At 55.6% G+C, this 14,932-nt stretch overlaps 5 protein-coding genes across 5 annotated transcripts; 3 read left to right on the top strand and 2 right to left on the bottom strand.

Moving 5' to 3' along the window:
- Positions 1–67: 67 nt before the first annotated feature.
- Positions 68–3,390, top strand: atgI (autophagy protein ATG9; the record flags this gene model as incomplete). The annotated part of the gene is made up of 3 exons (XM_056981117.1): positions 68–288; positions 475–1,230; positions 1,305–3,390. 3 exons carry the CDS (start codon positions 68–70, stop codon positions 3,388–3,390), a joined length of 3,063 nt encoding a protein of 1,020 aa, XP_056831326.1.
- Positions 3,391–3,998: 608 nt separating this feature from the next.
- Positions 3,999–7,113, top strand: N7510_009191 (class I alpha-mannosidase 1A; the record flags this gene model as incomplete). The annotated part of the gene is made up of 2 exons (XM_056981116.1): positions 3,999–7,015; positions 7,074–7,113. The coding sequence occupies 2 exons, from the start codon at positions 3,999–4,001 to the stop codon at positions 7,111–7,113; spliced, it is 3,057 nt and encodes a 1,018-aa protein (XP_056831325.1).
- Positions 7,114–7,330: 217 nt separating this feature from the next.
- N7510_009190 (DUF2013 domain-containing protein) lies at positions 7,331–9,977 on the top strand (the record flags this gene model as incomplete). Its single annotated transcript, XM_056981115.1, is given in 8 exon segments — positions 7,331–7,432; positions 7,513–7,594; positions 7,663–7,790; positions 7,855–8,086; positions 8,155–8,312; positions 8,391–8,469; positions 8,520–9,523; positions 9,543–9,977. Coding segments are annotated over 8 exon segments (2,220 nt in total), but the record flags the coding sequence as incomplete, so codon positions are not given.
- A 433-nt stretch (positions 9,978–10,410) lies between these two features.
- Positions 10,411–11,432, bottom strand: N7510_009189 (uncharacterized protein; the record flags this gene model as incomplete). Its single annotated transcript, XM_056981114.1, has 2 exons — positions 10,411–10,743; positions 10,875–11,432. 2 exons carry the CDS (start codon positions 11,430–11,432, stop codon positions 10,411–10,413), a joined length of 891 nt encoding a protein of 296 aa, XP_056831323.1.
- Positions 11,433–11,774: 342 nt separating this feature from the next.
- On the bottom strand, positions 11,775–13,742 carry N7510_009188 (uncharacterized protein; the record flags this gene model as incomplete). Its single annotated transcript, XM_056981113.1, has 7 exons — positions 11,775–11,914; positions 11,963–12,589; positions 12,672–12,723; positions 12,785–12,928; positions 12,975–13,068; positions 13,242–13,308; positions 13,358–13,742. 7 exons carry the CDS (start codon positions 13,740–13,742, stop codon positions 11,775–11,777), a joined length of 1,509 nt encoding a protein of 502 aa, XP_056831322.1.
- Positions 13,743–14,932: the final 1,190 nt, after the last annotated feature.

Below are 14,932 nucleotides of genomic sequence, written 5' to 3'. Positions count from 1 at the left end.
CTCGGAGGCATTGGGAGACACCGCCCGCTGAAGCATGCTGCCCGGTCGCTCCTCCTCCGACTAAGCCATGATGAGCATTGTCGATCAGACCCTCTTTTTGCCCGACAGCGCGCTAGACGAGGGACCTAGGAGGGCGATGAGCATCGGATTGGGGGGTGGGAGGAGTCTGGATCGGGAATCAGTGACCGAGCCCAAGGAAGAAATCATATCATATCATGCAAACAGCAACATGAATCAGTTGGTGGATCGTTGGGCGATCATCAACTTGCGGGGAGGCGGTAAACTTAGGTAATGCCTCAGGCTTCTGTTTATGTCATGGATCCTCAATCACGCGGTTCATCCACTCCGGTCACCTGTCGTTTCTCCCTCACCACCCTGCCTGACTTGTCTCTGCTGGAGGATTTCAACGCTGCTCCTGCACCATCCCTCTCGCATGGCCCTTGGCTGATTTGCTCCACCGCTTCGGCTGACCAGCCGCTGCGATGAGTACGGTGCCGAACGACAACTCAAGATGATGTCCTCCAATGTACTCTCCCGCTTCTTGCCTCCGACGGGTTCGCCCTCCGTCTACGAGACTATTCGCCAGCACGACGCCGGTTCGGACTCCTCCGATGTCGAAGAGCGTGCGGGGATGGTCGATCAACAGGATCATTTCAGTGACGAGGAGCTGGAAGATGCGTTGGCCAATGCGAGGGACAGCGAGATCGCCAGTCCCAACGATGCTCTGCTCGGCCAGCAGCGCTCACGCAAAGGTAAAGCACCCGAAGAGACGGGCCCTCGATCACGCTGGCGCAAGCCCTCTCGTCCCCGCTGGATGACGCGTGAATCATCGACCGGATACGAGCTGGACGAGCAGGATGAGGATGTCCCCCAGTCTCTACTGGTGGAAGGACCTCTTGACGAGGATCAGCAGCTGAACCTACCTCCACCCCCATCCCATAATCTCTCCGACGCCTCCACATCTCCAAACCCGAGACCATCACCACAACCCAGCCGGCCACCCTGGGAAGCAGGAGAACCTCGTCAACCACCCGATCTCGAAAGTAGTCGCCCCCCGTGGAGATGGTCGACCGCGCAATACCCGAGCCTGGCCAATGCCGACCCCAAAGAGAAGGCTATGTGGCGGTGGGCCAACGTCGAGGATCTGGACAACTTTATTAAGGAAGTCTATATTTACTTTTTGGGAAATGGAATCTGGTCCATCTTCCTGGGCCGAGCCCTCAACCTTTTGTATGTTTCCTTTGTGTTTGGTTTGTTTTTTTTTTTGGGTCGGAGAATTGGGATGACTGACAGTCAAATCTTAGGACCTTTGCTTTTGTAGTGGGTTTCACGACATTTCTCTCTAACTGTATCGACTACCACAACGTCCGAGGGAGCAAAACCTTGAACGATATCCTCGTGCCGAGATGTACCGCCAAGATGTCCGGGACGTCCACGTTCCTGTTGTGGCTGTTCAGTTTCTTTTGGGTCGGAAAGACCTTCCAGTACCTACTGGATATTCGTCGGTTGAAGCACATGCACGACTTTTACTTTCATCTTCTCGGAATTTCCGATGCGGAAATTCAGACCATCTCCTGGCAGGAAGTGGTCAGCCGCTTGATGACGCTGAGAGACGCCAACCCGGCCACCGCGGGTGCGGTCTCTGCCAAACACCGAAGGTTCCTGGGGAGTCAGTCGAAGCAACGAATGGATGCCCATGATATTGCCAACCGTTTGATGCGCAAGGAAAACTACATGATCGCCTTGGTCAATAAGAACATCTTGGATCTCACATTACCAATCCCATTTCTCAAGAACCGACAGTTATTCTCCCGAACTTTGGAGTGGAATCTCAACCTGTGCATCATGGACTATGTGTTCAACGAGCAAGGCCAGGTGCGGACGCTGTTTCTCAAAGACACCCATCGGCGAGCCTTGAGCGACGGACTGCGACGACGCTTTATTTTCGCTGGCATCATGAATATATTTATGGCTCCCTTCATCGTGGTCTACTTCATGATGCACTACTTTTTCCGATATTTCAACGAGTTCAAGAAGAACCCAGCCGAAATCGGCTCGCGCCAATACACGCCGCTGGCAGAGTGGAAGTTTCGCGAGTTCAACGAGCTGTGGCATCTATTCGAGCGGCGGATTAACATGTCATATCCGTTCGCCAGCCGCTACGTTGATCAATTTCCCAAGGATAAAACGGTCCAAGCTGCGCGCTTCGTTGCCTTTATCTCTGGTGCGTTGGCTTCGGTGCTTGCCCTCGCCTCGATTGTGGACCCGGAACTATTCCTTGGGTTCGAGATCTCTCCTGACCGGACCGTCCTCTTCTATCTTGGCATCTTTGGTTCTATCTGGGCTTTTGCCCGGGGATTGGCGCCCGAAGAAACCGACGTCTTTGACCCCGAGTTTGCACTCCTAGAACTGATCGACTTTACACATTACTTCCCATCGAGTTGGAAGGGCCGCCTGCACAGCGATGACGTGCGTAAGGACTTTGCAGTGTTATATCAACTGAAGATTGTCATCTTCCTAGAAGAGATTCTGAGCATGATCTTTACACCGTTCGTGCTGTGGTTCAGCCTGCCTAAATGCAGCGACCGTTTGATTGACTTCTTCCGCGAATTCACCGTGCACGTCGATGGGGTGGGATATCTCTGTTCGTTTGCCGTCTTCGACTTCAAGAAGGGCACGAACGTGATGTCGCAGGGTCGGCGCAACTCCGGGAAGCAGGACCTGCGTGCAGACTATTTTTCGACCAAGGATGGCAAGATGCTCGCTTCCTACTATGGCTTCTTGGATCACTACGGCACCAATCATCCACCCTCCGCTGCTCGGCGACTTTTCCATCCGCCGCCCACGCTCCCTGCCCTCGGGTCACCCTCTGTTGCTGAGATGGGCGGCACTCCCGATCGATTTGAGCGACCGTTGGCATCCGCTCCGTTCGGTCCGCAGTCGATCGTCGGCGCCTCGAGGCTGCGGCCAGCAGCGACGACAGGCGACCATCGCTCTCCCGTGCCCTCTCTTCTCCTAGATCCACATCACCAGCCATCAGCCTCTGGATTCCGCCCCGCGGGCCGTTCCGCGCCCTACCAGCGCTCTCGCCTGTCACGATCGCGACATCCCATGGCAGATCCTATTGAAGATGACGGGACGCCCTCATCACAAGAAGCACACGATTCCAGCACGCGGCCGTCCGCCGCTGCAGCGGGAGCTTCTAGCGGCGGGGTCGGGACCGACGAGAGTAATCTGGGTGATTCGTGGCGCATGAATCCTCTTGGCAAGGAGGGAGACGACGAAGGCGAGAACATCGATGCCCTGGCTGGCGGCGCGGGCGTGCTGGGCTTGATCCAGCAGTTCCAGAAAGCTAACAGCGACGGCCGACGGACGGCGGGGGGAATATAGAGATACGTGTCTTGTGGCTCAGTCAGGTGTGTTACGGTGGGATCGGTGCGGCGTTTTGCTCCGCGAATGTACGACCTTGAAGGAGTTAGGGCAGACGCCACCGACTGCAGGGTCTAGTCGAACTCGTCGTACTCGGATCAGTGCCTCGATGCTGCTTTCTCAATAATCGGGTCGATCGCCGCAGCCTTGCTGATCGGCACTGATCGGGTGCCTTGCAACCATCCTGATAGTTCATATTTAGCAAATCCAGACCTCATGTCTGCCAAATAATAAGGATCGTTCATTCATAGTTCACAACTAATAATAAACAACCCACATGACTAACTCCGTCTCCACCGCCCGAGGTGGCAGCGACACCGCTCCTAGCGCAGCTCCGTCTTGGCCCCGACAACTCTTGGGGCGATTCTTTGCGAGGAGGGGACAAGTCTTGACTCGACCTAATAATAATTTACCCTTCTCCTGTCCTGTCACCACCATCCTTCCATCTATCCTTCCCACCTCTATCCGTTCATTTGATCTCTCCCTTTTTTCTCTCCCTCTTTCCTTCCTTCATTCCTCTATACGACGACCCGTCCCTCAACCCTCCCCCTGACGGGGTGCCCTCCGCCATGTTCCGCGCGCGCCGCTACCGAGTCCTTCTGATCTTCGCCGCGGCCTTTGTCATCGCCTTCTTGCATTTTGCAAGGTCGCGCGAATGGCCGGAGACTTCCTCGGTGCAGGGCGTGCCGGCTGTTGTCGATAATAGTATTCCTTACGTGCCGCCGAACTCGAATTTGGGGACTGCGCATGCGGCTGATGATGATCGGGTGTCTTCTGAGAAAACGGGGGGGTCGACGGGGAGCTCGGCTGATGGGTTCACGGGTGGTTCTACGAGCGGTTCCACTTTTGGCTCAACCGGTGGTTCTACTGGCGGGTCGACTGGGGGCTCAACTGGGGGCTCAACTGGGGGCTCAACTGGGGGCTCGATCGGTGGCTCTACAGGAGGTTCTACTTTTGGCTCAACCGGCGGCTCAACGACGCAGGACTCGACGCTGGACGCTGAGCCTGCTCCCAAGCTGCCAGGATTGACATCTGGAGGGGGGCCAACATCAGACAGCGGTACATCAGGGACGTCAGACAAATCGTCAAGCTCGGATAGCAGTTCACTGGCCGCGGAGAAAGCACCTGGATTTGGTGACAAGCTGCCGTCTTCGTCATCCTCCTCCTCATCCTCGTTGACAGGGACAGCAATTGGTAGCGACGCGCCGGGCGAGGAAATCGACAACGGCGGCACCGGCAGAAAGGAGGTGACGATCAAACCGGGCAAGGGACTGCCCAAGTCACAGTGGCGGTCCTTCGCAGAGAACTACCCCGTCTCCGCGAGCCAGATCATCAAGCTGCCGAAAGACGTCCCCAAGAAGCTGCCCAAACTGCAAGCCTCATTCAAAGACGAGTCCAGTTCCGACCAGCAGGAGCGCCTGCAGCAGCTCGGCTCGATCAGAGAAGCATTCAAACATGCCTGGGGCGGATACAAGAAAGTGGCTATGCACCATGACGAGGTCGGCCCTCTGTCAGAAACGGTTCACGATCCGTTTAATGGGTGGGGCGCGACGCTGGTCGATTCGCTGGACACGCTGTGGATCATGGATATGAAGGACGAGTTCTCCGAGGCAGTGGATGCTGTGAAGAGGATTGATTTCACCCGGTCTCCGAGAGACGATATCCCCGTCTTTGAGACCGTTATTCGATATCTGGGTGGCTTGCTGGGTGCCTATGATATCTCGGGCCAGCATTACGAGATCCTTCTCGACAAGGCCAAGGAGCTCGCGGAGATTCTCATTGGTGCGTTCGACACGCCGAATCGCATGCCTGTTCTCTATTACCGCTGGGCGCCGGAGCATGTCTCCAAGCGCCATCGGGCCAATGCCCACGTTGTCCTCGCTGAGATTGGGTCGCTGTCTCTCGAGTTTACTCGGTTGGCGCAGCTTACCAGGGATGACAGGTATTATGATGCGATTGCACGGATCACCAATGAGCTGGAAAAGATCCAGGACTCCACCACTATTCCCGGCCTGTGGCCCCTGCGTCTCAATGCACAGGGATGTGCCAACTATAAAACCTCAATGCCTTCCAGCAACGTTGGTTCCGCGATCAGCCAGTCGAATGACCAATCGTCCTCCTCTCAATCAAAGAGTTACAGCAACTCCGGGTCCAGCAGTTCTGGCTCTAGCAACGTGGGCTCCTCCAGCAATTCCGGCTCTAGCTACTCCGGTTCCACCAATTCCGGTAGCAACTTGGGCTCCAGCAATTCTGGCTCTAGCTACTCTGGTAGTAACGTGGGATCCAGCAACTCTGGCTCCGTCTACTCTCGAGATGCCTTTATCGAAGATGCTGAACGGGCCGCCGGTGCCAGTGCTGCCAATACTCTCACCGATCCTAAGGTTGACACAAAGGTCGCGACCAGCCAGACCCAATCATCCGAGGGTGAATGCAAGGACGGATTACTCTTGCCCCAAACCACGCGCGATAACAGCTACGGCCTGGGAGGTGCGTACGATTCGACCTACGAATACCTGCCCAAGGAGTTCTTGTTGTTGGGCGGCCTGAACGTGCAGTACGAGAAGATGTACAAGAAGGCGATGAGCGCCGCCCGGAACCATTTGCTCTTCAAGCCGATGGTCAAGGACGGGCGTGACCTCCGCTTCTTTGCCTCCACAATCGGGCTGGACCCCACGAAGAAAGCGACCCCTCGTTCAGCGGATCTCGTCTATGAAGGCAGTCACCTGTCCTGCTTCGCCGGCGGCATGATGGCTCTCGGTGCCAAAGCCTTCGATATCCAGGGTGACCTGGAGCTCGCGGGTAAACTGGCCGATGGCTGCGTATGGGCGTACGAATCGACCAAGACAGGAATCATGCCTGAGCAGTTCCGCCTGCTGCCCTGTGAGAAAGATGTGGCTTGCACATGGGACGAGAGCCGCTTCCAGTCAGGCGTGCAAAAGTGGGGAACTACTCAGGACTCGCACGCTCAGGCGCAGTTCCGTAGCGCGGAGAGCGAATACGGACAGCGTGTGAAATTGAACGAGGAGAGCGGTGTGGAGCGTACTGGAGAGGGTGGCATGGCCGTCCCGATGCCCATGCCAGGATCGTTGAATCCCCACGACGACCAGTCGTACAAGCGCGACGTGTTCGCAACGGGCCGACAAAATCCCTCCGAGAGCCACGATATTGACCCGTCTATCGATGACCGAGATACGCTTCGCGACACCTCTCGCGACAATATCCCCGACAGCAGTCGCAACCCACAAGTCATCTCCTCACAAGCGCAGGCCGAGAACGACCGCCGGCCAGCGGGCATGCTGCGGATCTCGTCGCCGCAGTATTTCCTGCGTCCCGAGGCGATCGAGTCCGTGTTCATCATGTACCGCACGACCGGTGACGACTACTGGCGCCGCAAGGGCTGGAAGATGTTCGAGGCGATCCAGAGGTATACGCGGACGGACTTGGCCAACGCGGCTATCAACGACGTCACGGCCGAGGAGCCCGTGCTCAAGGATACGATGGAGTCGTTCTGGCTGGCTGAGACGCTGAAATATTTCTACCTGCTCTTCAGCGACCCGAGTGTTGTGGATCTGGACCAATACGTTCTGTGAGTTCGGCCTTCTCACTATTTTTTTCCGTCCTATACTAACGAACTGTGATTGCAGAAACACCGAGGCGCATCCCTTCCAGCGCCCGATCTCGTAATCTTCTCTTTAATATGTCTTTCTTTTGCCCTTAAAAAGATATACGTCATGTACTGCATAGTCATACCAGGAAATCGCAATGTATATTTGTTCCATATTCTGTGGTTGTAGTGTAGGTCCATTCTTCCCCGCCTTCGCCTCTTCCCTCTTCTTCCTCCTCTCAACTCCAACAACCACCATCACTCTCCCTAACCTCTCCCTCAACCGGGCCGCCAGGACGGGATGACTGCTCGCACTCGCCACGTCCTCAGTCGCAGATCAAGCCCGGCGGGAAATGGAATCTGAGGTCTCGCTGGAGACCGAGCAGCAGTTCTGGGATGGTGAGTCTGCCTTGTCCACACCACCCTGCGCTGGAATCGCGCTCACTCAATTACCCAACATCCAGAACTCCAAGCGATAGTCTCCAAACCATGCGGCACTGAAGATCTTATTGATGACGCTCTGCGCGCTTATCTGGGTCTTACGACGCAGTACAAAGGTAGGTGAACCCCCCCCCCTCTCTTCCCTGCCTTCGGCCCGCAGGTGGGATTGCGCACAGACTAACTGGAAGATCGCGAAGATGAATACCTTAGTTCAGAGTATAATATCTCGCGCTGCTCCTACAAGCTCTTCGCGTCGAGCATTTTCGCCGCGCACGCCGATTATGTCCGCCGCCAGATTATCTACGGCCTCCTACAGGTAAATCTACCCTCCGGCATCCCGTCGCAAATGACTCTCACTCATTCATGTTGCTCTGCTGTAGGAAGATGACTCGAATACCCTACACTTAATTGCCTCATTCCTTCTCTTCGACGGTCGACAAAATGAACTAGCTTTCCAGATGATGAACGAGGAGGGTGTGTTCGCGCGTCTCCTCGAGCTGATACAGGCGCTACGCAGGGATGAGATGGACGGTGGAGCGGGTCTTCACCGGCTGCTCATGGATTTATTGTATGAGATGTCGAGGATCCAGAGGGTGAAGATTGAGGATTTGGGTGGGTTTTCCAAATGGCGTCGGTATGGTTGGAGAAATGCGAAGTTGACATACTTTTTGGGGGAGCAGTTCTCGTGGACGACGATTTTATTCGATGTTTGTTTGATCTCATCGAAAATCTTTCTTACGATGTTTCCGATCCGTATCATTATCCTGTTATCCGAGTTCTGGTGAGTGGTTCGATTAGCCCGGGAACGGTGAACTGGGCTGATACTTTGCGGCAGTTGGTTCTGAATGAGCAGTTTATGATCTCGGCGCATAATCCGGCGGACAATGAGCAGTCCTCGAATCAGTTGACCAACAAGGTGATCAAGATTCTCTCCGTGTATGGGGGGATGTACAAGACTTTTGGGGAGAATATCATTCTCTTGATCAACCGAGAAGGTATGTCCGTCTTGTCAAGTCAAGAGCTGAACACTAAGCCATACATACAGCGGAGACGTCTCTGCAGCTGCTCACGCTGAAACTCCTTTACCTCATTTTCACCACTCCCAGCACCTACGAATATTTCTTTACTAATGACCTTCACGTCCTGGTCGACATTCTAATCCGGAACCTACTTGATCTGCCCGAAGAGGCCGCTGCGCTGCGACATACCTATCTGCGCGTTCTGTACCCGCTCCTGGCGCATACACAACTGCGTCAACCACCGCATTATAAGCGCGATGAACTCCGAAGACTACTGAGCATTCTCGCCCGCAGCCAGAACTCGTACGGTGATGAAGCTGAGCACGAAAGGATTCTCCACTTTGAAGATGTCGATGATACCACGCGACGACTAGTTTCTCGATGTGCAACGGTCGAATGGCTTCGCAACGTGGAGTCGCCTGACAATGCTCAGGAGCCCTCCGGCCAACCGACTACAATCGATGCAGTGCTTGACGAGACCATCCAGACTGCTGAGATCGAGACACCCACTGATATCGGCCAGTCGCTGGAAGTAGCCGGGACGCTCTCGCGCACAAGCACCATCGCCAGTTCACCGGACACAGCCTCACCAACACGGATGGACTCGCGAGGCTCATCCGCGGCTCCAGGTCACGAACGCAAAGACAGCGTCGTGCAGCACCTCGGCATGAACCTCGAGCCCGCAAGGTCATCCTCACTTAGTGTGCAAGCTGTAGCAACGCATCGCGAGAAACCGGGCATCATCACACCTAGCCGTAAAGATGCTGCCCGCGCAGCCACGGATGCAACTGTGCCCACTATCCGCGCCCCCAAAATCAAACCGGAGCCACCTAGATCCCGTCGGTGGCGCGGCCGTCGCCTCGCCGTTGATGACGACGAGCAGGAGCCTCACTCTACGGGGACAAGCAGTGACCGCAACACGATCCCCGAGGGGGTGGAGATTAGTCCCACGACTACGCTCGCACCAACGACCCCATCCCCATCTTCTCAACCCGGCGTGCGACACAACTCAACTACAATATCGAACCTCGTCCCCCCCCGTCTCCGAGCATGCTCGGCGCTCTGCGTCGAACCCTCCACCCGCTGTCCCCCCGCCCCGTCGATCTGCCCAACCTACCCCGTCACCAAGCCATCACCGCCCCGCACCGCCTCCACCTAAGACCCGGCGCGCCGGACGAGCGAAAACGCTGACTACACCCACGGACTCGGGTGCGAGTGCTGGGCGCAGCGCTAGTGTTCCGAATGAAGTGCACGCTGTGGCTACTGCCTCTGTGTGCGCTGTTTCCCACCAAGATACTGGCATTGGACAGTCCCCCGAAAAAGAGGGGAGTGTTTTTTCGGATCCGTTCCAGCCTACCTCGCCGACATTGTTGATATCACCGGCTGAGAACAGTGCGGATCACGCTTATAGTCGAGACGGCGTTGCTGCTGGTGCAGCACCCGTGAGCGTTGAGGAGGCCGTGCAGAAAGTATCACTGCAGTGAGATAGGCCATTCGTGGCTTACTCAAGTGCTGCAAGGCAAAGAATTCTGAAGGGCTATGATATATCTTTCCCCAAAAGGGAAGGGGAAGGTAGCAGTCCAGGGTAATTAGTGTGTGGGAAAAGAAGCAGACCATCGAGCGTGGCCACTGATTCGTGACTTGGATTATTTTGAGCTTAGCGTGGGCATTGTTTCATTAGTGCATACATACCATGTCTTTGACTTGATATCAAGTAAAAAAATGATGCGTAGTACGCAGTTCGAGCAACGTAACTGTAGTATACCCAGGAATTGTATATCCTGCCACTGTCACCAGCCATCAATCCAAGGAGGGAATTGAATAAACAGACATACGAGATGAACAATAGAATAGAAATACAGAGCACCATCATCATCACCACCAGCTTACTATCTCTCCATCCATTTATCAGACAGATCAAATCTTCAACCCCCAACTCCTCCCAACCCCAACAGCCGTACTCCCCCAAAAGCCAACACACTCCCCAATGCCCTGCATCTTCGCGGCCAGCGCATCACGATCCTCAAACCGCCTCTGTACAAACGCCGTCGTCTCCGCCAGATCCGGCGTGGGGTCGCGGGTCATCACCACGTCCGCGCTGGCGTACACGGCCGCGACGGCCAGACGGCGCGTGTACCATGCCGAGTCGACGGATGTGTCACCCGCCAGCGAGAGGATGTCGGAGGATAGCGCGGATAGCTCGTTCAGGGAGAGGGGGATATGGGAGAGGAGAGACATCTGTGCCAGGGCCTTTTTTTGGGGATTGGGTTAGTATCCATGAGACCAATGTTATAGATACAGCAGAGAGAAAAGAAGGGAAAAGGAAGGAGGGGGGGCATTTTAAATAAAGGGGATATTAGAATAGAAATAAGAAGACTCACATCCTGCCAAACGTCCTTAACATCGCTGTTCATTCTAAGTCTCTCAAGCACAAGCGCTTTCACCCTCTCCTCAACACTCAACTCAGACACCCCCATGTCCGCCGCAATGCGCTGCAACAGGCCCCCTTCCTCAACCTTGGCGCGCAGCAGCCCGCGCCGACTAGCGAGCCAGAAGAGAATCAAGTCGAACTCGCCGCGCGGGAGGAGCTGTACCGAGACGTCGAGGAAGCCTGCATCGCGTGCGCCGAGGGTGAGGGATTTGAGGGTGAAGCCGTGACTGGGGACGTGGGCGAGGGATGCGGTGAGGATGGTGCTTTGGCTATTTGTGTAGGTGTGTGAGGGAGGCCGCGGGTGATGGGTTGAGTGATAAGTTCTGGTTCTTCTTTTTGGGAGGAGGGTGGTGGATTGGGAGGGAGTTGGTGTTGAGCGGGTGAGGCGGGTTGTTGGGAGGATGGATCGGTGGTGGAATTGGCGGGGATAGGGTTGTCGGAGTGGGATTGAGACGAGAGAGCGTATAGATCTCCCTGCCGAGGGAGCGACACTCGGACAATAAGCCATGGTTGAGGTGGTTGGTGGTTCGGTCAAGCGTGGTTGTCGGGGACAAAAACCGCGATGGAGAGCGGTGGCACGTGCTGACCCTAGATCTACTACAAGCCCAACCAGCCACTATACAATAAAGCATCAACGCATTTCAATTTAACTCGAGGCTCGATCTACTACAGTCTGCAGATCCCCCACGCAAAAACACAATCTGATAGTACTCAAACACACACAAAACAACATGGTGGGAATAAGGGAATCATCGACGAAAGATAGCAACGAGACAAAAGCGAGAAAGCCACGACAGGTCTGGGCATAGCGGAATAATGCACCAAAACTTTTCGGACGGGAAGATAACTACTACATGATCTGATCCTGGGTGATGCCGCCCGTGGGCTCAGTATCCTCCATCATGTCTCCGGGGGGTGGGTTTGCGTTCAGGTACTTGACGAAAGTGATGCCGAGGGGACGACCACCATACTGGTAGCCAGTGAATTTGGCTGCAAGAGTATTAGTGAGGCCGGGGATAGGACGGAAAGAAAACATACCGATCGCTGTCTCCGCAGTGTCTGCGCTATCGAACTGCACGACACCAGTGCCGCGCGAGCGTCCGTTGGGCTCGTACTGAATCTCGGCACGCTCGACCTTGCCGATAGTCGAGAACAGATCGATCAGGTCCTCATTGCAGGTGGACCAGGGCAGGTTGCGCACGTAGATGATGGCGCTCTTTTCGCCAGCCGAAGTAGCGTAATCGGTGAAGGGGTTCGGAGCCGCTGGAGGAGCGGCCGCATTGTCAAAGCCTCCACCAGGACCACCAGGACCGCCATGACCAAAGCCACCGGGAGGGCCACCGCCGGGAGGACCACCGAAACCACCACGACCACCGAAGCCGCCGCCGAATCCTCCGCGGCCACCACCAAAGCCACCACGGCCTCCGAACCCGCCTCGACCACCAAATCCACCACCATAGCCGCCGCGGCCACCAAAGCCGGCACCGGGACCGGCGAAACGGTCCTCACGGACCTCCAGCGGACGGCCCTGCCACTCGAATCCGTTAAACTGAGCAATGGCATTGCGCGCATCGTCGGGCGACTCGAAAGCCACAATACCAGAGCCCTTGGGACGGCCGGTGGGGTCGGTGTGCACATCGGCGCGGATAACGGCACCCTGCTGAGCTAAAAGAAAGAAAGTGTGGGTTAATACTTCAGCGCGGGGAATGGATGGAAGCATAAGGTGCTACAGTCATCGTGTACTTACCCGCTTGGCGGAAAAGATCCTTCAGGTCTTGCCAGCCAACGTTGAAGGGGAGCTACAATATGTCAATAAACAGCCCACAAGGTTTGGCACATGGGCGATGAGGGGAAACAAACGTTCGACACGTAGAGCTGTCGGCCACCACCACCGCCGGGAGGGCCACCGGGGCCACCACCATAGCCACCGCCGAACCCACCGCGGCCACCGCCGAACTCACCCCGGGGAGGTCCACCGATGAAACGGGGCTCGGCTTCACGGTCCTACAAACGGTCAGATCTGAACGACACCCAAATGACCATGACATACTTCGCGGACGTAGACAAGGCGACCCATCAGGTCTTGGTTGCTAAGCGTGTTGACTGCGTTCTGTGCTTGCTCCCTGGTTGCGTATTCCACAATCCTGTAGCGTGATTAGCAATTGTATTGTGAGTGATGTTCAGACAATGCTTACCCGCATCCCTACAATATCCGGACGGCCAGGCCCAGCCCGTCAACCCAACAGTCCATGCAAGATAACCAACAAGAAGCCAGAACGAAAAATCAGGGAGGTAGAAAAGGAACCAGCCACTCTACGCATTGGCGCCCACCTTCGACATTCCATTCGGAAGTAGTAATACATCGGCAAAGAGAACCTCTCCAGCTATAAACCAGTTAGTGGTTGGTCCACCATATGTTCCTGACGGTCTTACCCTGTCGCATAAAATCTTTGAGGTGATGCCACTTGACATCGTAGCTCAAATTGCCCACATAGACCCGACGGTCTTGCTGGGACGAATCGCGGACGGATTGCATCATATTTTCTTTGGCGGCGACACGATCGGCACGATCCTCGAACGTTCTGCCCGGCGCGTAACCACTGCGTCCACCGTACGGAGAGCCTGGCGGTCCACCAGCACCGGAAGCACTCAAAGGAGATCGCGAACGGCGATCACTACGACGGTAATCGTCACGGCTGCGAGAGCGGCTGCGCGGCGAGTAGGATCGACGGCTGCGACGGGGACTGCGAGAAGAACGACGACGGGGCGAACGGGACCTCTCACGCTGGTAGTGGTCAGAGTCGGGGTATGCAGACATTTTGATCTGTACACGACGATGCGACAAACAAACAAAGAAAGAAAGATGAAACTCAAATGGGGAAAGGGCAAACGAGGCGTAGACGTGGAATCTGAGATGTCGCAGGTTCCGGGCGGGTCCTCCAGGTCAGGTGATGCTCCACTCGAGAGACCCCCGGGAGTACAAGGACCCCGGTAGGCAAGTCAGGGCTGAGCGGAGAGGGGGGGGGGTTTGGATGGAAGGGGATGGAACAGGGCGGTTGTGTGTCGTCAGGAATGCGCCGACGTCAAGAACCCCCTATCCCCTCCCCCAACATCATCACCATGATCGGGCGCATATCTGATCGAAGGGCCCATTGCGCGCGCACTGACCATCCCAGAGCTCATGACAGCCCATCGCATCCACGAATGCGCATCGGAGGACAGGGAGGGAGACAGGGAGGGAGTGTAGATAAAACCAAGGAAGAAGAAAAGCGAACTTACTTGATGTGGCCGATAGACGTCGGCTGAACAGGGCAGTCAGCGGGAGAATAATATAGTAAGTAGAGCGACGACGATAAGGGGGGAGGGAAGAAGAAGGAGGAGGTGGGAAGGCGGGGAGGGGGAAGGAAAGGAGACGAAAGGATTAAGGCGTCAAGGTTGGGGGGAAACACGGTGATTGGATGGTTGGATGAAAGGAGGGGAGCTGGGAATGTACCAAGGGGAGGACCAAAAACAAGTAAATACGAAGGTAATGCGTGAAACAGGGGACAACCCACCCATGATTGATCGAGGGAGCGTGGAGGTAAGGAAGGTGGTACAGCGTAGCGTCGTGAGGACGGAGGACGATGGGGGAGGGAGAGGGAGAGGAAAGAAAAAGAAGAAGTGGTGGTGGTGGAGGGAGGCAGAGAGAGCAGAACGGAAAGGCGGAGAAGGTCACCAGAAGAGACAACCGTGTTGTTGTTTCGGTGGGAGTTGGTAGAGAAGAGGGAGTTGAGGCACAATGCGATCAGCGGGTGAATGTATCTCCACGGCCGATCTATATGAGTAGGTAGACCGAGGCATTATATTACAGTTGGCTGCTTATTACAGCTGGCTACTCCTGCAGGCACAGGCCGTATTTCCGTTACTCAATCAATCAAATGCCACGCCCTAATCATCCGAGGAAGAACCGTGTTCATTTCATACCTCCAACTAAATAGACAACAGAAACCAAAGACCGGGCGTGCAACA

This window comes from Penicillium lagena (assembly GCF_028827675.1).
Source record: "Penicillium lagena strain IBT 129212 chromosome Unknown utg000006l_segment0_segment0, whole genome shotgun sequence".
In the NCBI taxonomy this organism is placed as follows: Eukaryota; Fungi; Ascomycota; class Eurotiomycetes; order Eurotiales; family Aspergillaceae; genus Penicillium; species Penicillium lagena.
Note: the sequence above shows the minus strand (reverse complement) of the source record. Positions and strands in the feature narration are given on the sequence as shown.